Genomic DNA, 25,165 nt, shown 5'->3' with positions numbered 1-25,165 from the left:
CTACCAGAGAAGACCAAGGATCAAGTGGCAATCATTTCAAATTATTATGTGTGAATACCCATTTCTCACTAAAAAGATTTGTATTGCCTTCAGTTTAGAACACAGAGGCCCAAAAAAATTGATCAACAAATATAACCTTAATAAACTTCTGTAGTGCTGCCCATATTTTAGGAGAAAGGGATCCTTAAATTGCATCCAACAATCAGCACTGCTCCACCAGAAAATCAGTTGAAAACCTTCATAACATTTTGATTTCTACAGATTTAAATATACATGTTTAAATGTTTTATCCAAAGCTACCATAGTCATTGTTCCTCTAGCAGAAAAGACCAAGGATCAAGTCTTATTCATTTTGAAAATCATTTCAAATTATTATGTGATAATTACCCATTTATCAGTAATGACAAGACTTTCTGCTGTTATAAATTAAGTACATGAAGCAAAAAAAAAACCTAGACAATTCTTAAACTCTCAACTGATAAAATTATTCGCCATTAACAGATCATTCAAACAGGGGAGTACGTTGACAGAATTCCACACATATAGCATCCAATGCAAAAACATTCAGTAATCTTAAAATCTACAATGATAAAATTGCTCGCCATTAACAGATTATTCAAACAGGAGAATAAGTTGAGATTATTCCAAGTAGATGCATAAAATCTGATGTGCTTCAAGATTCTCCTGCTGATGATTTAACTATGAAGTTCTGTCTTCTGATTGGATTCATAACCACTGGAGGACCGGCAGTTCGAGGCCAAGCCTGTAATCTCTTATCTGTTTCTTCTGCCCATTCTTTGTTGGTAACTGTAGAGGGCACAGTACCTGCAAACCCAAGATATACACATTAATTTAAAAGTCACAACTCCTGGATTGGAAGATAATTTGTCCTTTTTATTATTATATACTCTAGCTCACAACAAAGTTCAACAAAAATACAAAAATATGTAGAAACTGACAAAAAACAACAATAACCACCTAGACTCCCAAATACATATTTTTAACTAATGCCCCAAAAAAAGTTTATTTGTCAAAAATGTCATTTTAGCAAACTCTAGTGCATAATATAGTGTCCCTTCTAAATAATATGATCTACTTAGACCAAAATTATATATAATTTATAGTTGTATCTCTGTTCTCCAATAACCTATTTCAAAATGGCATATCTTCATTTATATTGATAATCTTCCTCCTTCCTTTCCTCCCCAAATCACGGCTTGATAGAGGAGATAAAGAGTACAGAAGTCTAACTGCATCTCACCCACTGAATATGAAATCACTGAAGTCAGAACAGTAACACTTACAGAGATTCTGCAATAAATTTCCATCACATGGACTATCTTAGAAAAGACAATAAAATCTACCAGTGTGATCTACTCTCCAGGAAAGCTAGAACATAATGTGCATTTTGAATTTTACTTTTCTTAATCACTAGGCTTTATATAAACCAACTTATCACTCGACAAGTGACCTCAAACAATTGAATAGTCGCAAAAACCTGCCACAAAACAATGATACTTACTGATCACCATTTCTTCAATTACCAGTTTAGCCTGCATGAAATGAATGGCTGTTACCACACATGCTCTTTTGTACTTTTATCTCTTTCATTAATTTAAATAACTGCTTTTTGGACGTAACAAAATGCGGCTAAAATGTTTAAGGGACTGAAAAAGAGTTTCAAATAGTACACAACGACAGCGAAGAGGAAGATGCCAATTCAGACAATTTTCAGAAATACGAGAGGAGAAAATGAATTAAAACAATCTAATGATTTGCCAAAGGTGACTGAAGGCAATCTCCCTTCAAACGTCCCAAGTAAAGAAAAGTAAGGTGGAAAGACTTCAAACCATCAAAAGATCTATAACTACATTATATGGAATATGACAAGTGAACAATCAAACTGAAAATATGGAGAAGCTTCTGACAATTGACAAGTGAATGAATCATGCCCAGATCATTTGGAATAATCTTTTATGCATGCACCAGACTCGTACGATTCTAACTAAATATATCATTTTCACACTCGGTCAAATAAACAGAAGATGTTGTGATGCTTCAGGCAGGCTCCAAGGTTGTTATATCTCCTTCACCTAAAGCTTATGTTTACAGATGTATAATACAGCAACAAAAATCTACAACACATATTACAGTAAAAAAGTATATTCTCCAGGCATAAGAATCAACAAACTTCCTATACAGCCATATATACACCTATACCTCCGATCATCAAGAATAATGAAATCCCCTGATTTAAACTTCATACCTTAATAGAAACTGTCGTTACCAATGAAAAGGTACCCACAGAATAGCAAGAGACAGCAGCTACAAGAACTGATGACACCCACAAAGATATTGACAGAAACTGTATCATAAGCGACGGACAATCTTATTAGCCACAAACATTCTACTTCAACACATGATGAATCCAAGTTGTTCAATTCATATCATCGACGGTACCATGTCATCATAGACGGTTGTCAATTCATCAAATGAATAGAATAGACAAAACCAATGCCATGTCGAACTCACTCATCGATTAACAAGAAAAATACTATGTTAACCGGGGACGCATCTCCAGCCTAAAAACCCTTGTCCCCGTACTGGAAATATTTTGGGGACTTGGGGACGGCTAGGGGGCATCTGCACCCAGTCCCCCTTTTCTAATAATTCCCAAAAAATGTCCCAAAAACTTGGGGACTTCAGGAATATTTTTTGGGGACGTCCGTAAGTCCCAGGGACGATTGGGGATGCCTCAGAAGTCCCCGAGACAGATGGGCATCTCTGATTTTATGGACAACATCAGCACTTACTAAAAAAAAATTAATAAAACATTTTTTTTTTAACTTTAAAGTGAACCCTCCTTCCAAGTTCACCCTGACATGCTTATTACTGTTTGGTAGTTAATTCCTTCTATTTGGGACCCTCTGATTAGTATTTGACAACATTAAGTTAAGAATCATAGAATTAATATTGTTGTTACAGTCAAGCTACATGCTCAGAAATATATAGCAGACTGTTTGCAAGGTGTTGGGAAAGTCTGAAAAGTGCATTATAGAGCTAGAACATGCATCCTTATGTCATTTTCTGGCAATACCTCAGTGCTTGGTTGGTCTTGAGTTGATCTGGGTCCTTTATGGAAGATATGGTGTATACTGGAAGTTGCGTCAAGATACCGTCTTACTATAACAAACCTATATCATGATCAAAATTGTATAGAGGAGCTTTTTGTATTAATATCAGTCCACTTACAATGAATTGGAAGTGTAGTTTCAAAATTAAATGGTAGTAATGTGTTTCAATTTGAAAGGTGGGTTATTGTTCTTGTTGAAATTGAAAATGAATTCTAAATTATGTTCTTGGGTATATTTCAAATTTTTATGTTATTATTTTAATATCACATGTACATTGACAATAATTCCAAATTATGAATGCATTATAGCATATTGAGCATTGAGTTTGATATTTGAAATGTTGTATGTTAAAGTTCTATGATGTTTAAATGGCATGCTTTATTCATATCTTTATATGAATGCAATGTATATATGCAAATTTCCCTATATATTTTATGATCTCCCTATATTTCTATAGTTGTCTCTGTTTGTTGTTCCCCCCCGTTCCCAAAATCGGCAAATTTTTTTGCTGTCCCAAAAACCCATCATACCGTGCCCTATGGTCCCCATCTCGGAAACTCAGGGGAACATAGGAAAAACATAAAAGAATTTGATCACAGTTGAATAGCTGAACCGTGGTAAAGGAACAGCTTGAATATTTCTGTCCAGCTAAGAGGCAGGCATAAAGTAGAACTAATGACATCAATTCATGAGCCAAATGTACGGCCACCTCGTAAATGAAGAATGACATTTAACGATGTCGTTAAGGAAGGCAAATGTCTCAAATTATATGTAACAATTCAAACATGAACCGGCGAAGCATGAGCATCTGATGCAACTCTTGGCTTGAACGAAAAAGAACGTCACGTCCAGATTTTGCGATGACATGGTGCATTTGAAGACATGAATATGGTCGTATGACCACCCAAAAGCAACAGAAAATGAAATATAAAAGAAATACTAACAATACGAACTGAAGCAGCATGACAATGTTGCAAAGTTGGGAACTAACAAACCACATAGATTAGATGCACGATTAGACACTCAGATAGAAGAGATCTTTCTTGCAGTTACACTAGTTTTTTATATTCCTATTATCTAACCTAGTCCTAATACCATGTTTTTAATATTTTCCCCAAAAATAGTGATAAACGGCAATAAATATCTATATATATAAGAACAAAAGACACAAGAGATTATCCTGGGAATACCCTTCAACCTTGAAGGTAAAAACCCAACCACACCAGAAAAATCTCTTTTATCGATTTAAGTACAATGCTTCCCACTTGATGTCATGTCTCATTACACTAAGTGGTCACATGTATAAATAGAAATGAGAGGCACTTCAGATTACACCCAAAGGCCTCTTCAATTTCCAAGACACGTGACTCATTGCATGACACAAGTCTCCAAATAGTATTATCGTAAATATATTCTCCAGCTGTTGATACAATATTTATATTGTCCATATCAGAGGTAAAGATCTCTATCACAGCTACAATCTTGAACAAGTTTGTGTGTCCAGATGGGTGTGGTTGTTGTTGAGTGGAAGCAGTTTACTATTATTAAAAAAAGGTACAGAAAGGTTTCTATGTGCAAACTGTTCTAATTGTTTGAATTTTCAACTTTGGGTTTAAGCCCTATGTCATTGTGGCAAAAAGGGGGGGGGAGAACGTGGAAAAAAAACATTAATGGAATGTCTACTCAGGGGAAGTTGTGGCGTTCCAATAGTTCCTTTGTCTTTCAGTAAATGTAAAATGAAATGTATGCATCTTTAAGTGTTACTAGTATTTAGGTCCTGAAGTAACATGTTGGAAAAAATTTCTTAACTATGACCCAAATTTAGGATTCGTCGTAGCATGTTAAATACAATTATAATTTCTTTTGTTCTGGGGCCTACATGTTTTGTTGTAGGGCAGACATTTGTGGCAACCTTATTGTATGCAATAAGCAAAGGCATCTTTTGTATCCAAGCATGTAGAAGAGTGATGTGTGGATGCAAGTAAGATAAAGATTTGAATGTGATATAACGCTAGTCTATTTTGGTGAATATCTAGCAGCAGTGTGTAAGCAGAAGAAAGTTAAGGTCTTACATACTGTGTCACAGAGGTTTGATATATGCTAGCAGAAGATCTGTATCGGATCTCTGTTGTCAGTAATTTGTGCTTTCAACTAGAACTGTTTCGTGTCTAGCAGCAGTGTGTAAGCAGAAGAAAGTTAAGGTCTTACATACTGTGTCACAGAGGTTTGATCTATGCTAACAGAAGATCTGTATTGGATCTCTGTTGTCAGTGACTGTTGTGCTTTCAACTAGAACTGTTTCATGCGTAGACAAATGTAATTCTATCAGTTCACGTTTTGTCAATAAAATAGTTTCTAATACATCTTTAGTATAAGGGTATTTAGACCTACTGACAGTGAGCCCTTTGTAAAAATCACCTTAATCGGTGTTCCTTTCATTGTTATGGTAAATTGATGTTTTATTAAATGGAGTAGACGAAAGCTCCTTATATAGATTTACAAAGATGATATTTCTTAAAAAAAAACTAAGGACAAAAATAGAAACTATCTAATAAACTAAAGATTGATAACCATTTTTAAAAATTACACTATTCCAATAGCCTCCCTTAATGGTCTTTGCTAACTTCTCTACAAAAGACTATGCATCTCTTGTGGTCATAAATTCTTCAAAACATTCTATTGTTGTTGCTAAGACACTCCCTAGATCTACAGAACGTTAATGACCAAAAGTAACCAAAATATGTCATTCCGTTCAAAAAACAACAGAGAAGGGTGCCCTCTTCTTCCGAACGCTCTGCAATAAGAGACTAGAGTCTGCCACTGACTCTACCACTGAGATGAGCATGTGACTTACCCTCCCCCAATCTGCAAAACATCTAACCAAAAATCCCACATGAACTTCATGAATTACTTAAAGAACCAATTTTTGAAGAGAAAAATCATAAAGAAACTGGACTTGATTTTTGAAGTGAAAGATCAATCAAAACCAGGAAACAAAATCTGAGACATGGATTAGAGAATACAAAACTTCATTTTTTAACTATGTTACCCCAAGTTTCTAGGACGAGGGGATGGGGGGTGGGGAAATGGGTTTCCGGGACAGTTTTTTTTTTTTTTTGGCCGAAATAAGGGACGGCAGGGGACAAATATATATATATATATATATATAATGAATTTTCAAATATATTCATCAATTCTACATCCATCACAGCAACAAAGTTTAAAATTATCAACTCCATTCATCAATGATCATAGAGCATAGCAATCAGGATCTAATAGAATAGCATCATTTTCAATCATTATCTAAGTACTTAAAATACCATTAGTACATAATGAAATAAATCAAATAAGAGAATGAAAAACATCAACTCTCAATAAAATAGAAATATTGAAAAGATAAAGACTCAAACTTTAAATTTTTAAACTTTTAAAGTATCAACTATAGTCTATCAATGATCATATTGATATATAATCATTCCATCAATGTATCAACTATCAATGATCATATAGTGTCAAGACAAAACACTCCAAAGTTTGAAACATCAAAGTCAAAATGAAAACAAAGATACTATGGCAGCTATCCCTAATCATCTATATCAAAGTCACTATCACTATCATCCTGAGCCTCAAAATGAAAACAAAGATACTATGACAGCTGCCCCTAATCATTCATTTTATAATATATTTTATTAAAAAAATGACTTCCACAAGTCCGGGCCTGCAGATGACTGGAAAATCATTTTTTGTAATGGTTTTTTTGAGTCTAATAAATTTTTAATAGGAAATTTTTTATGCAGTCCCCAGGACGTTAGGAAACGGAAAAACAGTCCCCAAAACGGTCAACGTGGTTCGGAAACTTGTTGACCGTTTCCAAAGTTTTGGGAACATGTTTCCTATTTTCTTCTCTAGGTGGGGACGTCTGGAAAATCTCCCCTTTCGTCCCCCCATCCCCAAAACCTCCCCGTTTCCGAAACATTAGGTTGAGGGGTGGAAACGCGTCCCCGGGTAACATAGTTTTTTAATAAAATCAGTAAAACCCAATTAAAAAATTTAAAGGAAAATTTTATTAAACCCCCAATAGATAATGTCTGAGTAAAAAAATACTAAAAAGCAATAGACAATTTTAAAGGAAAAAACATCTTAAAACCCAACAAACAATCTTTTAATAAAAAATTATTCAAACACAACAGCTACTTTTTTCCTCAAAAAAAACATTTAAACCCACCAAAAACTTTTTAATGAAGAAAAAATTATGAAACTCCATCAAAAGAAATTTTAAGGGAACAATTCATGAAACCCCATTAGAATTTTTGTAAGGGATAAAATTATGTAAGAAAATTATGAAAACCTACCAGAATTTTTTAAAGAGAAAATTATAAAAATTCATCAGAGAAACATCCGTGCAACAAAACATAAGCTTCATGTGGTAAACACCATATGCAAGCAGCATGCAACTCACAAAAAACACATGCAAGCAAGATGCAAGAACATGCAAGAGCATGAAAATATGGATGAGCACAGAATAAACCCAACCCCACAAAATGACAAAATTTGCAAAAAGACAAGAAAGTTTGAATCACAGACCAAACCAGGATCGATAACTTAGCCTAAAGACCTAGTAATGTCCTCTTTAGAAGCAAAAGCTAATAAAAAGTACTCTGACATTGAATTGGTTGAAATCTAAACAAGAGTCAACAGAAATTAGTTAAACATTATGAAGAAAAATTCAGCAATAAATGATAACTAGTAAGATGATGATAATGCTCGATTGTTGCAAAGAAGAAAGTAATTCTAACATCAAAGCTGGGAAATTTTAACAAGTAAATGGAATAAATGATCAATCCTTAATAGTAGAATGTATCAGAAAATATGATACATTAAATATGGAATGAAGACTCTCTTAGCTCTGAAGGAGTAAAGCCAAATATAAAAGACAAAGCTACTGATAAAATTGATAGAATGAAGTGGGATATTTATGTTTAGGATAACCTCTAAGAAATTGCATGCATTAATTTATTTTATTTGCATTCATTGATTGTTAATCTGCATAAAATTCCTTATCAAAAGGATATCTCTCATTAAGCCAATAGGCTTGTTTATTGTAGCACACAATGGCCAGAAACTTGTCGTATATCTGAAAACTGTTGAATGTTTGATGGCCGAAAATTGTTGATTGTCTGAAAATTTGAAAATACTAAAAAGATTCAAAAATTTACTAAACATTGGATTGGATAAAAAGAAACAGTTTTAGGGTGAAAATTACGAAGAGAGAAATTCTTGCTTGCTCGGGATTCAGGGAAAGGGTGGAGACTAATAATAGATAAGGACTTGTTAAGAAAATGCTTCTTTTTTCCCTGAGAGGGAGAGCGGTTCTAGTGTCAGGCAGGGTGGGCTTTCCTTTCTGGCTGATGTAGTAACGGCAACCTTTCTCTTGGAGAATATGGTAGAAGTTTCAGGTTCCAAATCTGTTAAACTCAGTATGTCTGAATGTGTTTTAATGTACAGATGGCTAGCTCAATGCGTAGTTGGTATTTCACTAGAATCACTATATGAGTTGCCTTTATACATTTCATTTCTGTGCGAGTTCAGTGAACCCGATAGTTTATTTTCTTTATAGGAAACTTTGTTTTAATGAATTAATCTATAACTGGGGGTCATTCTATTTACCTAGTTCCTCAGTCTTGGATAAACCATGATCTTTTTTTGGTTATGTTAGGTACCAGAAACCATTTTTAACTATATGGTAATGTTGATTTCTTAACTTTAAAAATACATCCGCCGACTTGTGTAAATCTACGATGGACAAATCAATAATAGCTTTTTAATAATCAGGAGACTTATTGCAGTTGTGTAAGCCTCCTTTGGCATAAACTTGAGCAGCATATTACTACTGCTACCCTCATTTTGTGAAAATCCATTTAATGGCAGGAATAGTATGAATGTGTTAAAATATGATTCAGTGCTGCAAATCCTATGAACAATAGTGAATCATTGCTTTCATAGTTCGTTTATCTGGACATTGTAAAACTAAAGTGTAGGATGGATTATATCAGATTTATAATGATTATGAGACAAGTTGGTATCAATCCTACGTCTAAAATGGCCATCGAAGTTTCTAGATATCGTGCTTTAAGTTCCCTGCAAAACATATCCCATCATTTGGGAAACAAAAACTTTTTATGTTGGGATGTGTCTTCTATTACAATAATGGATAGTTTCTATTATCTCTGTTTAGTATCTAATGGTTATCTATTGTAATCTTCTATAAATATTAGAAGGTTTCTAATATTTAGTTTTATGTTTCTAGAATAGGATGTTTCTATTCTTTATGATTGTTTCCTAAGGATATCGTTCCATTCTTTTGTATATATAGACCTCTCAGTCTCTGTTAATAACAAGTACTTTACCAATTACTTCCTAATATGGTATCAGAGCCAATACTCTAAAAAATTCGAAAATAATTACTAATTTCTTGGTTGAAATTATCTACCTTTTGTTTTCGAAATTATTTTCAAGCATATTTGCTTCCAAAACCTCTAGTTCAACTAGGGCTTTCTACCAAAAAATTGTGTCAATTTGTCTAGACTCGCATCCTTCTATCTATAACTAGCGTGATTGAATCCTTTGAAAATCAAGGGTTATTCTCTGCTATTCACGTAGAGGTCTATTGGGCGTCATTTTTCTGCAACTCACACCTAGATTTTTCTACCACTCGCATCCAAATTTCTCTAAAAATCGTGTCTATTTTTGTAATGGGCACCCAGGAATGCCCAAAAGCTAAACCAAGGCTGAAATTATATTAATGCTAAGAATGCTGCAATCAATTACAAAGAGATGTATTCCAAAGGCCAAACCCTAAGAGAATGACCTCTAGAATGTTACAACAGAGAATGAATGTCCTCTATTGCCAAAAAAAAGAAGTGTGATTCACACATCCAAGCTCTTATCAAATGCAAGTCATAATCATCTCAGCAATGAGACTTTCAGCCCTATTTATCCTTTTCTTCATCCTTCTAGAAGGAACTAAAACATTAATTAATTGCAAAAGCTAGAAGCTTCCTCCTTCCAATAATTAATGCGTTCTCTAGAAATTCCTCCCTGGCAATAATTAATTAAATCACGAGAGGCTTCCATCCTTCCAATAATTAATACATACCCTAGAAGCTACTCCCTTGTAATTTTTAATCTTTAATTGAATGACTTTATAAGGATATTTAATTTAATTTATTCTTATCCTTCACTTAGACTTTGGAGAACGTGAGAGCTAAAAGATGGGATCATTACAAATCCGCCTTCCTTGAAATTGTTTGTCCTCAAGCAACTAAGTAACATAATGAACTCCAACCTCCACCTGGATCCCAATTGAAGTAATATGTGATATCCATATGGACATTAAACAAACTGCAAATGAAAATCATTAAGACCAACCACATGTCCTAGAAGTTAGCTCCCAAAACTTGTGCTGATGAAGTATAAGTCTAGATGTCACTAGAAGGCAGCTCCATAGAAGATCTATGAAACCTCTTCCTCCCAACTGCTGCAACACAAAACTGAATCTTTGTAGATGGTGAAAACTGAGCCAAACTCCACTCAGGCGAATGATCAGCCTCAAACATCAAATTGTCATAAGACAATGTTGTATCCATGTTGAACATAGTACTATCCCAAGAGTGAACATTAACACTTTGTTGATCGATAGTATAATATGACTCTGTCACTATATTGCTCACCTCATTAGCAATAACAAGTGTACTATCATCAGAGCACACATCTACAACCGCATGCTTACTGCCAAACTCCTCGTTGGATGGTTCAACTGACATAGAAGTGGTTGTTGATATGACAATTCCCTTGCATTCTCCTAATTCCACTATTGTTGCATCATCATCCCCTGACAAGGCTTCGTATGTGGTCTCCTAACTTGGCATGCATGTCTCTACTGACTTTGCCGAAATGCCCACATCACCAACATCATAGCTGGCTGGCTCTATACGTGTCTCGATCCCACCTGAGGAATCAACTACCTTCTGCTCTGGAGCAACATACAAATCGTCAATGTTGATGCCCATCTATCTAGCCATAAGCTACAACATCATATCCATTCCCCTATTTTGCTCCTGTTGCATCCTATTCTTCTCCTGTTACATATGTTGCCCCTTCTCTAATGTACCCAATAACTGTCTAAACATCACATCTTGATCTGGACTACTATACATTTTGTCAAACACTTTTCCCTTTATCCGGCTATCTATATGATCTCCACAGGATGACAGGACTTATAGCTCTAATACCATTGTAATGGATACCCTAGAAATAGCTCTGATACCACTGTAATGGGCACCCAGGAATGCCCAAAAGTTGAACCAAGGCTGAAATTATATTAATGTTGAGAATGCTGCAATCAATTACAAAGAGATGTATTCCAAAGGCCAAACCCTAAGGGAATGACGTCTAGAATGTTACAACAGAGAATGAACGTCCTCTATTGCCAAAAAAAAGAAGTGTGATTCACACATCCAAGCTCTTATCAAATGCAAGTCATAATCATCCAATGATCAGCAATGGGACTTTCAGCCCTATTTATCCTTTTCTTCATCCTTCTGGGAGGAACTAAAACATTAATTAATTGCAAGAGCTAGAAGCTTCCTCCTTCCAATAATTAATGCGTTCTCTAGAAATTCCTCCCTAGCAATAATTAATTAAATCACGAGAGGCTTCCATCCTTCCAATAATTAATACATACCCTAGAAGCTACTCCCTTGTAATTTTTAATCTTTAATTGAATGACTTAATAAGAAATTAATTTAATTTCTTCTTATCCTCCACTTAGACTTTGGAGAACGTGAGAGCTAAAAGATGGGATCATTACAATTTTGTTGCCTGTTTTTTCCATTTTTTTTTTTAAAAGTGGTATTTATTCCCTATGTGAAGGCACCTAGATTCTTGATGGGTTTTCTAAGAGCTCAACTGGGTTGTCCGATTTTTTTGGGTGCCTCAATTTTTTAGCCAACGGATCCAAAAACCGACATGTTCTTTCTAGGTTTTTCGAGCTCTCTACTGGGTCATCCTTCAAATTTTTTAGGTCTTCTGCTTTTTTGCCTCGAAGAACATGCCTTCACAGATTTTCACACTTCATTGAAAAACATGCAATGGCATCATTGACCAATATTTTGCTCTCGAGCAATCCAAAGTTCAATGGTCAAAATTATGGCACTGGGAAGCAACGAAGCATAGCAATTTTTTAATATCAGAATACTAATCAAATTGTTTTGGGTGTTACAAAGCGTCCGATTGCCCCTGGTACTTATCAGGATACATGGAATTTGAATAATCAGGAGGCGGTGATACTTCTCAAATTATCTATAGTTGATGATCAGCTCTCTCAGATTCCATTTGGTAAGACAACTACCAAGATATGGGCACATCTCAAAGGTCTTCATGAGACTTTTGACAATAGCAAAGATTTCTTCTTGAAGAACACACTGTTTTCTATTATCATGGATGAGCAAACCTTGCTCCAAGCTCACCTGAATAGGATTCATGAAATCTATGATCAATTAATTGCCACTGGTCGCAAGATGAAGGAAGAGGACATTGTGGTTATCACTCACCGAAGTTTACCAAAGTCCTACAAGCATTTTATTGAGACTCTCAACATCACATCTTTTGGCGTTGATCTAAAGTTCATTGATCTCTGCACACTTCCGCTTCAGCAAAATCGATGGAAACAACAGTTCGGTAGCACTTCCAACTCCACCTCCACAAAGCAAGCCCTTGCTGTCAAATCCTTTCAGAAGGATGCAAGCAAATCTCAACAATCTTCTCAGCAAAAATCCTCTACTCCAAATTCAAAAGGCTCTCGAAAAAAGAACATTCAATGCATCTATTGCCACAAGTTTAGGCACATGAAGGTTGAATGTTTGAAGCGCTTAGCTGCCCTACCTAAGTAACCTAGTTTACAGCCCACAATGAATAGTGCGAAGCACTCTAAGCAGACAGAATCTCCCTTTTACGCTTTTTGACAACTTCGTGCTCAAGATAGATTAACCATTAAGGGAGGGTATTGCGATAATATATAGTTTCTATTATCTTTGTTTAGTATCTAATGGTTATCTATTGTAATCTTCTGTAAATATTAGAATGTTTCTAATATTTAATTTTTTGTTTCTAGAATAAAATGCTTCTTAAAATATAGACCCCTCGGTCTCTGTTAATAACAAGCAAGTATTTTACAAATTACTTCGTAATACCTTCTTGTATAACTACGAGCTCATTTGATTCCTTGTGCATTAAAACTGCAACTTGTATTTAGTTATTTGCATTCTTTCCTTTGGATTGTGCCACAAAGTTCATACCCGATGTTGCGTTATGCTTTGGATTCGAGACGAGGACGGCAAGGCATAGTGGGATGGGTTTTTGGGACGGCAAAGAAAATTGCCGATTTTGGGGATGAGGGGGAACAGCAAATGGGTACAGCTATATAAATATAGGGAAAATATAAATATATAGGAAAATTTGCATATATACATTACATTCATATGAAGACAAGGATAAACCATGTCATTTAAACATCATAGAACCTTAACATACAACATTTCAATAATCAAACTCAATGCCCAATATGCTATAATGCATTCATTATTTGGCATTATTGTCAATCCGCATGTAATATTAAAATAATAACATAAAAATTTGAAATCTACCCAAGAACATAATTTAGAATTCATTTTCACAAGCAACAAGAACAATAACCAACCTTTCCAAATTGAAAACACTCTACTATCATTTAATTCTAAAACTAAAATTCCAATTCATTGTAAGTGGACTAATATTAACACAAAAAGTTCCTCTATACAGTTTTGATAATGATACAGGTTTGTTACAGTAAGATTGCATCTTGACAACTTCCAATATTCAACATCTTTTCTACAAAGGACTCATATCAACCCAAGAACAACCAAGCACTGCTGTATTGTCAGAAAATGACATAAGGATGCATGTTCTAGGTCTACAATGCACTTTTCAGACTTTCCCAGCACCTTGCAAACAGTCTGCTATATAATTTTGAGCGTGTAGCATGACTGTAACAGCAATATTAATCCCATGATTCTTAACGTAATGTCAAATACTAATCAGAGGGCCCCAAATAGAAGGAATTTACTACCAAACAGTAATAAGCATGTTAGGGTGAACTTGGAAGGAGGGGCCCACTATTAAAAAAAAAATTTAAAATGTTTTATAGAAGAGAAATATTTTTAAGTGTCCCAGGGACTTCCAAGGTGTCCCCAACTGTCCCTGGGACGTACAGACATCCTGGGAAAAAAAAAATCCAAAAGTCCCCAAGTTTCCGAGACATTTCCTAGGAATTTTCAAAAAAGGGGAACGGGGTGGGGATGTCCCCAAGCCATCCCTGACATGTTTCGGGTATGAGGATGGGGGTTTTTAGGCCAAGGACATGTCCCCAGCTAACACAGCTCTGGTTAGAAAGACTTCCTCCAGTGATTGTTTTATAAAATCTCAGACTTGTGAGCTGAGGATCCGCCAAAAGTTTTCATACCTTTTAGTGGAGTCGGCACCAACAACAACTTCCTCCATGTTTTTGCCAGACCGACCTTACCCCTTGCAATGTTGTCCATTGGGTTGGCAGCGAAATGTTAGCACATTAGAATATGATAAAACACTACTTTACTCATCCTTAAGTTAGTGGTAATTATTGGAAGTAAATTAATAGGGTACCATTAGCCTTAAGATGCATATCTGTTCCTTCACTTGTAGCATCAATAATCTTACAATGGGCTTAAGTGCGTAGAGTCAAGGAGTTTCCTAGAACATTATCTTCCCATTTAAATGTTAAGAGTTGTAAATGGAGTTTTATCTAGCTTGAAAGTTTTGACAATTTAATTTTCAATCAGCAAACACTCCAACCACACCTCTTAAATGGCGTCATTTTTTCTGTTGCTTGCATTTATGCATATATATTTTGTGATTAAGTTCGAACTATATTTTCATTAAAGATTGCCTTTGACTGTATTGAAGACTACTTTAGTTTTTCCTTCCTGTCCAAAAGTTACAGCAGCCAGTAATCAATTTGCCATTATTTGCAATGCTGAAATAATAGAACTTGACTTGAGCAACATTTACTAAATGTATACTGTCAACAAAGAGTGTAGAATATGATGGCAGCATCCTTGAGTAAACTATTTTGATGTGGAATTAAGGTTTTCCTTGTGTGTATAACTGCCAATATCATTGCATGCTAAACTTATTTCTCCATTCTTTCAAAACAATGAATAATTCGATATTCAATATATTTTGCTCATATGTTTCTATCTAAAGTATAAACGACCCTCTCTAACAATGTTAAAAATATTACATTTTAGACAATATCTACAGCATATGCTCCGATCAGCGTAAACAATGTATCTTCTGGTACAAATGCTAGTTATAAAATTTAAATCAAATGATTTAGTCTACCAATCCAATATATCATGTAATTAGTCTGTTTGTCATTGCCATCAAAAACAACTATTTAGCAATGCATTGTCAATTATAGAGCTAACAGAAATAGGCCCAACAAAGACAAACTCTTTTCTGCATGGCAAATACATCTCTTACATATTAATGGAGATTTACGAGGTTTATCATGCCACAAAATGCATATGTGCTCAGTTGGGTCACATTGAAAAATATACAACTACAAAACTACTTTATTCAACTCTGAAATATTTAAAGCCCCTTGTTGGTTCCCAAAACCACACATTGGAAATCCAAGAGCTTGCCAATTCTCTAATAGGATTCCACAATTAGTTCTGGCCAACGAATGAGAATCACCTTGATTCCCCTGCACTTCAGGCTCCACTACACCCAGGCAGGTAGACCTTCACCTCAAGCGTTGACTGCCTAGTTCAAGGGTTTTCTATAGCAAATTTAAGCTTTGCGAGTTCTTCGGTTGGCAAGGTCCTCAAACTCGATCAAAATGAAACTGAATTCTAAGTGTTTGAATTGAATGAATTGTCTAAGGTTTTAACAATGGATTTGAGGCTTGTAAGAAGGAAGTTATAGATTCTTTGACTTCAAATATAAATCCAATACTTCAATTATAAAAAGACCAATGCTTTAGCTTATTCGAGCAACAAAGTCAACTACAATAAAGATTATAATGTACAACTTTATAATGTTCTATGCACATAAACTATAAACAATTTGATTATCAAGAAGCAACGGATCAAATATATATATGCAATTCTAAACTAGTCCACATTTGCACTTTAACTCCTAAGGTCAGGAAGACAGATAGATTCAAAAACAATTAAATACTTCATAATATCTACGATGATTGAGTTTAAAATGCCATAGATGACCTCGTCTACTTATCTAACATAAATTGTTTACAGAATTTTTTTTTAAATGATTAGAAAGGACGAATCAACTGCAGTTTAAATCTCCATGCCTTTTAATAAAAATAAACAAAGGACTTTTCGTTTTATTATTAACAAATAATTGAATTTACATTATAAAGCCATATTTTTGCTTCTTATTCCTCCGTACAAATATGTATGAATAATTCTTCTTTTTTTATAAAATGCTTGTCGAATATGTCTTGCTATTCAACTTCTCACTTATATCTTTTTTCACTTGGAGTTGTGCCTTTTCGACATTTAAAAGTCATATTGTTCAATCGCACTACTTCATATCTGTAACTAAAAACATTATTTTAATATCATGTTTTGTCTTGTTATCTAAATGATAACAATACTTTCATTACTTTGATATGTGCCGCCTTTAATTCTTCTTTGATGATTAGTTTCCCAAATATATTTTTGGCACTTCTTTCGTGGATTGCTTATACGATGCTTATTGTTAAATCTTCTATACGATTGGAACCTTCAACGCTGAGAAAATAATGATTTTGTAATTGTTCAAGGTGTCTTTATGAAATGCGAGAGTATTAGACTTCGATTCCTCTGATGGCATGGTCAACTCTTCTCCACATGTGAACAATAGTTCCCTTCTAATGGTTAAATCATAATGTTCGATTCTTTGAAGTCTCCCAGTGAATAGACTTATAAACGCTTTCTATCATCGTGTGCAAATAGCATTTCTATTGTTTACCATGACTTTATCGAGCCTTTGAATTCATCAAAGTTTCTCTCTCCATCTGATCAATCCTATGCAAATGTCTTCATTCGTATTGTCGTAAATCTTCTATCCTTGACCGCTGCTTCCTGTAGAACTCATATTTGTCTTGGTTCACAAAAAAAAAAAACACTTCTATCACTTTCAACAAGGGTGCAAATATAAATAATTGTGTTGTACGATAATGGAAACTGTCGTGTTGCTTGATGGCATGGCAAATGAATCATATTCCTTAGGCTCTTAATCATTGTCTTAAAACTTTAGTTCCACTACTAATATGAAAGTTTCAGAAATAAGAATCTGTAATTCATTCTTTATTTTAGATGCTTGATATGGTTTTGTCTCTCTTACCCTTCAATTCGGATATTTTGCACATCAGTGTTATGCTCGCTTTCATCTGTTCAGTTCAATGAATAATATCAGCTATCGCATCCATAATCAAACCAATTTGTCATTTATTGACCGTGCTATTTAGTGTTGAATACTCTATCATTCATATGGAGGCTTGTATCTTCTTCAACAATGTTTGATGACCAACATCATTGCTTACTCTATCATGTGTTTGAGATCACTTGTTCCAAGTAGTAGATCCAATGTAAAATGCTAGCCAAGTCCTCAATAGTTGTCTTACATAGCTATTCTCTGTTTTGTTGATCTCCATTTGAACTCTTGCTTTCCTCAACATTCATGGAATCTCTAAATTTTGTCAAAATTTAGAGTTCCATCACCCCTAACATGATAAATTCCACCCAATGATAGGGCGCTTTTTGAACACAAATCTTTTAGAAACACACTCAGCATGCATATTGTTCCTAGATTTACTAAACTTTGCTTGTGCTTGCACTATTTACTGCCTACACTTATTTCAAGCCAAAGCCCCCAAGTACATTTTGCCATCACCAATTAATTATTATGGAAAATCCATCTACCAAGGATGATATGCAACACTAAAATGCGTTTTTCTAAACAAATTCTTCCTAAAAAATTGTTCAACTTTACAATGTGCCACAATATCTCTATCTGATGAACAATTCTAAGGAAAATCATTAGCCTTACACTACCTCAACAATTGCAACATGTGCAGTGCAACCGGCCTTCACACAGGCAACGAAACATAAAAACAATTAAAATCTAACAACATTTTACATCTTATTTCCATGGCCATCCTACCAAAAAATATATGGCCAATTCCTTCCTTACCAAAACCCCCAAGTACATTTTGTCACCGCCAATTAATTACTATGGCAAATCCATCTACTAAGGATGATACGCAACACTAAAATGCAATTTTCTAAACAAATTCTTCCAGAAAGTTGTTCAACTTTACAATGTGCCACAATATCTCTTTCTGATGAACAATTCTAAGGCAAGTCTTAGCCTACACTACCTCAACAACTGCTACATGTGCACTGTAACTGGCCTTCATACAGAAAACAGAACATAAAAAAATTTAAAATCCAACAACATTTTTCATCTTATGTCTATGGTGTCCTACCAAAAAATATATGGCCAATTCCTTCCTTGCCCCGTTGCCACCATCAATGGTTTATATAATCTAGTATTTATCTTCTTCCTTTTGCTAGTAGAAACTAAATTCTCTCTCCACGTATTTACTGTCATACTTAGACATATGAAGCAAAAAATCTGTTGCATCACAAATCAAGGTTCCAGTCTCATCCCACGACCAAAATGGTCACTCAAGCTGCCATCAGGTAGCTTGTTAGTTGAATTCCATGACACTGAACCCCTAAACAATAAATGCTTATACTACCACCACAAATGGTTCTTGACAGGATTTCCTCATGTACAATGAGCTCATCTTTTGAGTACAGATACTTCATGTTTTATAATAAAAGTATCTGCCATTCTACCCTATAAACAATTTAGTGCTTCTAAACAAAAGATTTCTGAAAGTACGCTACTCACTTCATATGCCCTAAATTCACATTCTTTGACAGTATATGCTTCATAATGATCTTAACCAAACAAACTCTTTGGTGACAAATAATGACAATCCTTTTAGAGAAAAATTGCCAATTCTTTTTGAAAGTGCAAGCTGCCAAATACTTCCCAAGAAAAGGATCTTTTCTGACCATTGAAATCTTCAATATTTAGTCTTCAAAAGATGGATTTGGACATTGGTTTTCTTGTGATTGCTGATTTGTTGAAAATTAGTTTACAGAGTCAAAAATACATGATTTGTAATTGGTAGCAATGGATACAATTGGTGATATTGCAGTCAACGACATTTTTTAAGACCTTGCAGCATCCAGCTTAAAGAAACACAAAGTCAAGCTCTAACAAACTGAGGGGCCACAGAATATAAAATTTGTTGAAACAGTTCATTTGAGAAACCAGGAATTAATTAAGTTTCTGCACCGGTGAAAAATGTATTTGCATGAAGAGGGTCAGCTTCAGGTTAAGATACAATAACATGATATATTCTTTGTCAGAGCAATATATTATGCATGGGAAAATGTCTGGCAAACTCCAAATCACTCACTCAACATCATCTCTCTAAAGCTATAAAATAAATATAAAACCAGTCTTGTTTGTTTGTCAGAGCAATATATTATGCATGGGCAAATGTCTGGCAAACTCCAAATCTCTCACTGAACATCATCTCTCTAAAGCTATAAAATAAATATGAAACCAGTCTTGCTTGTTTGTATTCTCACAACTAACCCTAATTATAAGTATTGATATACAAAGTATATCACATGTTTCACAAATTAAAAAAAGATTGTAATATAATAACTGCCAATTAATCTAAACATTTTCTACACAGATCTTGTTAGGATCATATACTGTAATACCTTAATTTGAATTTTTCTGAGAGGCTGTAAGTTGTTAAATGAATGGGAAATTCCCTAGAACTAGTCTAAAATAAAATAGAATAAGATATGGAAGCATTCCACTTCTTTCTTATTCAAAAACCCACTTTAAAAAATGTACAGCCCACATGTTAACTTTCACCACTTCCATCCCAGTAGAAAGAATAGTAGGAATCATTCTACTAGGGGGCTTGCTCAGTAGCAACACCATAAACAAAACACCTTTGAACTTATTCTCAACAGATTTCTAATGGCCTCACATGAAATAGAGGTAACATTGGAAACAAGAAAAGACCTTATTCCCCACTTATTACGCCATTGTCTTAAGATTTGGACAAATTAGCTTTCAGCCATTCACCATTGTTGACTGAAGAAATTTCATCTTGTTGACTGAAATAAAGTTACAAACGAAAAGATGCATTGTAGTTTCAACATTTGATCTGTGATCACCATGAGCACTACTACTCTTCGAGAGATGTATGTTTTTGTCTGGATCTTGTAAAATCCTCCAGTAACTAGTTTAAAAAAATTCTTGTTCATCAATATGGTGATGACAAAAATGGTAGTGTTCACTCAAAAGCATTCATCAAATGCGAAGCGCTTCTAAACTCTCATCTTCATTGTCAGATTAATTGAGTTAATTATATATTTAAAATAATATTTTTTGATATCCTAAAAATAGTCACGATATTAGAAAAATAGGATGAATATTTGTTTGGAGTTAGACCTCTTTAAATCATCCAGCGAAATTCTGATTCATCAACATAATGATGACAAAAATAGTAGTGTTCACTCAATAACTTCAATTATTGTTAATTAATGAGCTTGCAGACAAGCATCAAGAACAATTCATGGGCATTATTCCTATAGATCTAGACAACAAAGATTTTCTAAATTAAAGCAAGATAAAATCCATAAAAATGCTACACGGTCTAGACTAGAGACCACTCTATTCATGAAGGGGAACAATTGACCACAATTTAATAGCATATGTGACTTGAGCATCACTCCAAATTTAAAAAGTTTTCATTGTTAGTCCTGCTCCCCAAAAAAAACTCATCAAAAGAGGCATCTTGGGACCTCATATCTGTTTCAGATGTTTTAAAGATGTAAGACTCAAGTTCACCTCCCTTTTGCTATGAAGAAGCCTCTTTCTTGTATTTGGTTCTACTTCTACAATTTTGGAGTAGACTTCCAAAATAAATTTGCACTCAAATACACATCAATATAAATTCAACTTAGAAATTAGTTTTCAGCAGCTCAACGTCCTAGGCATTCCTCTAGTTGATTTTTTATGGTCTTCTTTACCATTCTTTTAAATGTGTTTCATTTGGATTGCAAAGAATTTTTATTTTTTATGCATATATATTGCTACTTGAAAGAACACTCTCATCTATATGATTCAACACACTACCGTGCAGAATTCCAAAACTCACTTTCAAAAGGAAACAAATTTATATGTGCTGTATAGAATAGAACTTCATCAACTCAACAATTATAATCTTGAGGATCCTATAAGCAAATCTCCAGCTGGCTACCCCTCAAAAATAACACTCAAGCCATCCAGTGCTCTTTTTTATGGGGTTTCTATCGTCTGGACCTCAACTTAAGAATTTGAAATTCATGACTTTAGGATATGCCTCAAATAATTATGCTTAACTTATAGACTACAAATTTGACCTTTCTCTTACAGTCAAATAAAAAGCTCAAAACAATCAAATCAACTATGGTGCTTCCAAATTTATAATCTAGAGAATTTTTGATACCAAGATCCTCCAAAAATGACCACATCAACTGGCAGGACATCTCCAGAAATATATACCAACTTGCTCACAAAAATGCCAATGAATCCAGTTATGAACCCTTTCAATCTGTATAATAAAATTCCAAGCTTGAAAAGCTGACACTTCTGATGTTGACTTGGTATCCACTGGCTACACTGAACATCTTCAAAGACTCGTGTATTTTGCCTTTTGTGATGATGTCTCTGGTAAGTTTTGTAACATGTCTTTGTGATTAAATATATGGTATACCATTACATTTATGGGAAGAAGAAAAACAGTGATGAAAACAAGAGCTCAAAAAGCTCACCTGCCCTAAAATATACCTAAAATCCAGAACCCAATGCCATCTCCGAAACCAATTCAACCATGAACTCTTCGAACTTCTGTCTCCTGTTTGTGTGCTTAGGTTGATTTAATTAGTCTTATTTATTTGAATGTTCAAAAAAATTGTATTTATTTTTCACAATATGATTATTTTGATATCATCCCAACATGAACCCCAAATCCCAGAAAAAAAATTACCCACCCCCAAAACCATGTCTTTCTGTCCTTGAAACCCTGAGAAATACTGGTCAATATCTACTGGAGACCAAGTTTTTGCAATGATATGAATGCAAATTTGTGACATAGACCTGAGGATTATCTATTCATAGGAGGATAACCTTTTTTTCTAATGTAGACTTCACAATGTGAAAAATAAAATCACATTTCTCCACTAATCCAGTTTTATAATTGTAAATGACAACTTTGACACATGTTCAGATCTGTTGCTCTCCTATCTTATATTGTTTCAAACTTCCCGCACTCTTTCAAACGTCTGGGTAGGGGCTCTGTTAATGCATCATGTTTATTATTTAATACTAAAATTGTTTTTTTTTTTAAATCCTTAAACTTGGTTAAATTACTTGCCATGCAAAGAAAGATACTATAGATCACACTGACTATGATCAGTTGGCAAATATTAGTTCAGAATTTTCTGAAATTAACTAAATATATACATATAGTCACCAAGAGACTGTGTCTCCCCCACTGGAGATGCGTCCTGTAGACATGTACCCGGAGACTTCAAATTTGGCCAGAGCCTTCCTGTCAAAGCCTCCCAATGTCTCAAGTCTCCCACTATGAAGTTAACGTCTCCAACACCTCTCCAGAGTTGAAGCATATTAAAAACTAATAAAAATAAAACATTTTATTTTTATTTTTTTCCGCGTGAGATTTGAACTATTGGACTGTATATGGCATAATATTAAATGAGTAAATGAAATTACTATTAGAATAAGTATTAGTATTACTATTAGTAATTTGAATTTCACATTTGATATTTTTTGAAAAATAGACATAACAGCACGCCACCAAGACCTCCAAGTCTCCCCGTCTCCAGGTGACTGTGTGCAAATTGTTTCCAATGTTTCAAATCATTCTCCCGGATGCATTTTTACAGAAAGTTATAAGGAATAGGTCAACAATTAATTGGAGGATATAATTTTGTGCAAAAGGCCCATTGTGCACTAATGAATAAGATATACACGCTACCAGGGCATTAGTATGATCCCAACAAAAATACAAAAAATTAACAAGCAGCTCTACCAAATGCTTTATAACCTAAATAATATTTCTTTGCCCAGTCGACCAGTTTTATCAGGCAGACTAGTACATCCAATTCTATTTGCGGGATTTGCAAACGAATGAGACAAATGCAAAATCTGGGTAAATTTAAGAGAAGCGATAATCCTCGGTCACTGCAACCACCCAATTCGATTCACCTTGAAACAAATTTACCAATATAAATATCCACTATACTTTAATCCTACAGTCATACTAAACTTAACCCTAACCCTAGCCCTGATTAAAATATTGCCACGGTAAATTAAAGATTCAGAATGAGAAAGAGTGAGAGTATAGCAGACCTCCAAAAATCTTCCTGTGACTGGTCAAATCATAGAAGAGATAAGAAAGTGCGAAAGCCCCAGCCGTAGCCGATAATATCGCCTTTGCAGACATCTTCAGATCGGCCTTCAATAAACAATTTGTACAAACTTTAAACTTCAATCTCGGGCTTAAAATGTATTGCAAGCAAACAAATTTGTTTCGCAGTTTTATTTTTAGGCAACCAGAAGCTTATGCCACAATTTGAACGCCATTAGAGCAAATAATTAAAAACAATGGATTTTTTAACATGAAATGAAAGTTGTTAAAAATTATTTCAACAAAGAAGGGCTAAAAAGCAGGCTTGCCAATCCTGGTAGACTCGTGTCAAACGAGCTCTGAAAAATCAATGGAAGGCAGTGAATCTTTGACTGTGTTTGAGAAAAAATGGAAAAATACCTGATCTGCACAGCGTTGCTTTTCCCTTGTTAACCTTCGCTTACGATGAAGCCGTGAAAATCCTCCCCGACTTATAATTTCACCCAATATAAAAAACCGAATAGAAGAAACTTTTCCAAAACTACATATCCCAAAACTATATTTTAGCAACTACGGTAATCATTTTGGCAAGGATGTAGTTATTCTTTCACTAAAAATTGTACCTTGGTGTGCAATGGGTACATTGTAGATGTATGGAACATGAAGTAAGTATTTGTCCTATTTTCAATCTATCCCTCATCCTCTCTATATCTCCTCATCTCTTTACCAATCTATCTTACCATCTATATCTCTATCTATCTCTTCCTCTCTATCTTTCCCTATGTATCTCTATTGTAGATGTATGGAACATGAAGTAAGTATTTGTCCCATTTTCAATCTATCCCTCATCCTCTCTATATTTCCTCCTCTCTTTACCAATCTATCTTACCATCTATATCTCTATCTATCTCTTCCTCTCTATCTCTCCCTATGTATCTCCTTAAATTTATTCCTATCTTTATCTCTAGATCTTTCTCTCTATTTATCTATCAATTTCTCTCATCCTCTCACTCTATGTTCATCTCTATCTATATCTTCTATCTCCCTCTCCATATTTCAAAAACTCTCCCTCTTTTATCCATCCAGCTTTCTTTATCACCCACTTTCATATACCTTTTAATCTTGACACCATTGAATTTCTCCAATCAAACCTCCTCTATCAATATATCTATTTTATGTTCTCTCTCCATTCCTCTCTATTCCTAATATATCTCCCCCATTTAGATTATCATATATCTTTATCCTTCTCATTCACATATATCTTGATATTTTTCTCCCTCCCTCCATCTATCTCCTTTTTTTTTGTCCCACACTTAATCTCTCCCCATCTTCATATATTTTCATGTGTATTTATCTATGTTTGATGCTTGTT

General features: G+C 34.5%; 1 protein-coding gene across 1 annotated transcript; it reads right to left on the bottom strand.

Annotated features, from left to right (window-relative positions):
- Positions 1-460: 460 nt before the first annotated feature.
- Positions 461-24,232, bottom strand: LOC149565539 (uncharacterized). The gene is made up of 3 exons (XM_089819053.1): positions 24,123-24,232; positions 23,796-23,901; positions 461-825 (listed from the first exon to the last, which is right to left on the bottom strand). The coding sequence occupies exons 2-3, from the start codon at positions 23,887-23,889 to the stop codon at positions 674-676; spliced, it is 246 nt and encodes an 81-aa protein (XP_089675179.1). The 5' UTR covers positions 23,890-23,901; positions 24,123-24,232; the 3' UTR covers positions 461-673.
- Between the last annotated feature and the right edge of the window lie 933 nt (positions 24,233-25,165).

This window comes from Cupressus sempervirens, chromosome 3, assembly GCF_028749045.1.
Source record: "Cupressus sempervirens isolate cs-2001-9-10 chromosome 3, ASM2874904v1, whole genome shotgun sequence".
Taxonomy (NCBI): domain Eukaryota; kingdom Viridiplantae; phylum Streptophyta; class Pinopsida; order Cupressales; family Cupressaceae; genus Cupressus; species Cupressus sempervirens.
This window is presented reverse-complemented; position numbering and strand designations above follow the sequence as displayed.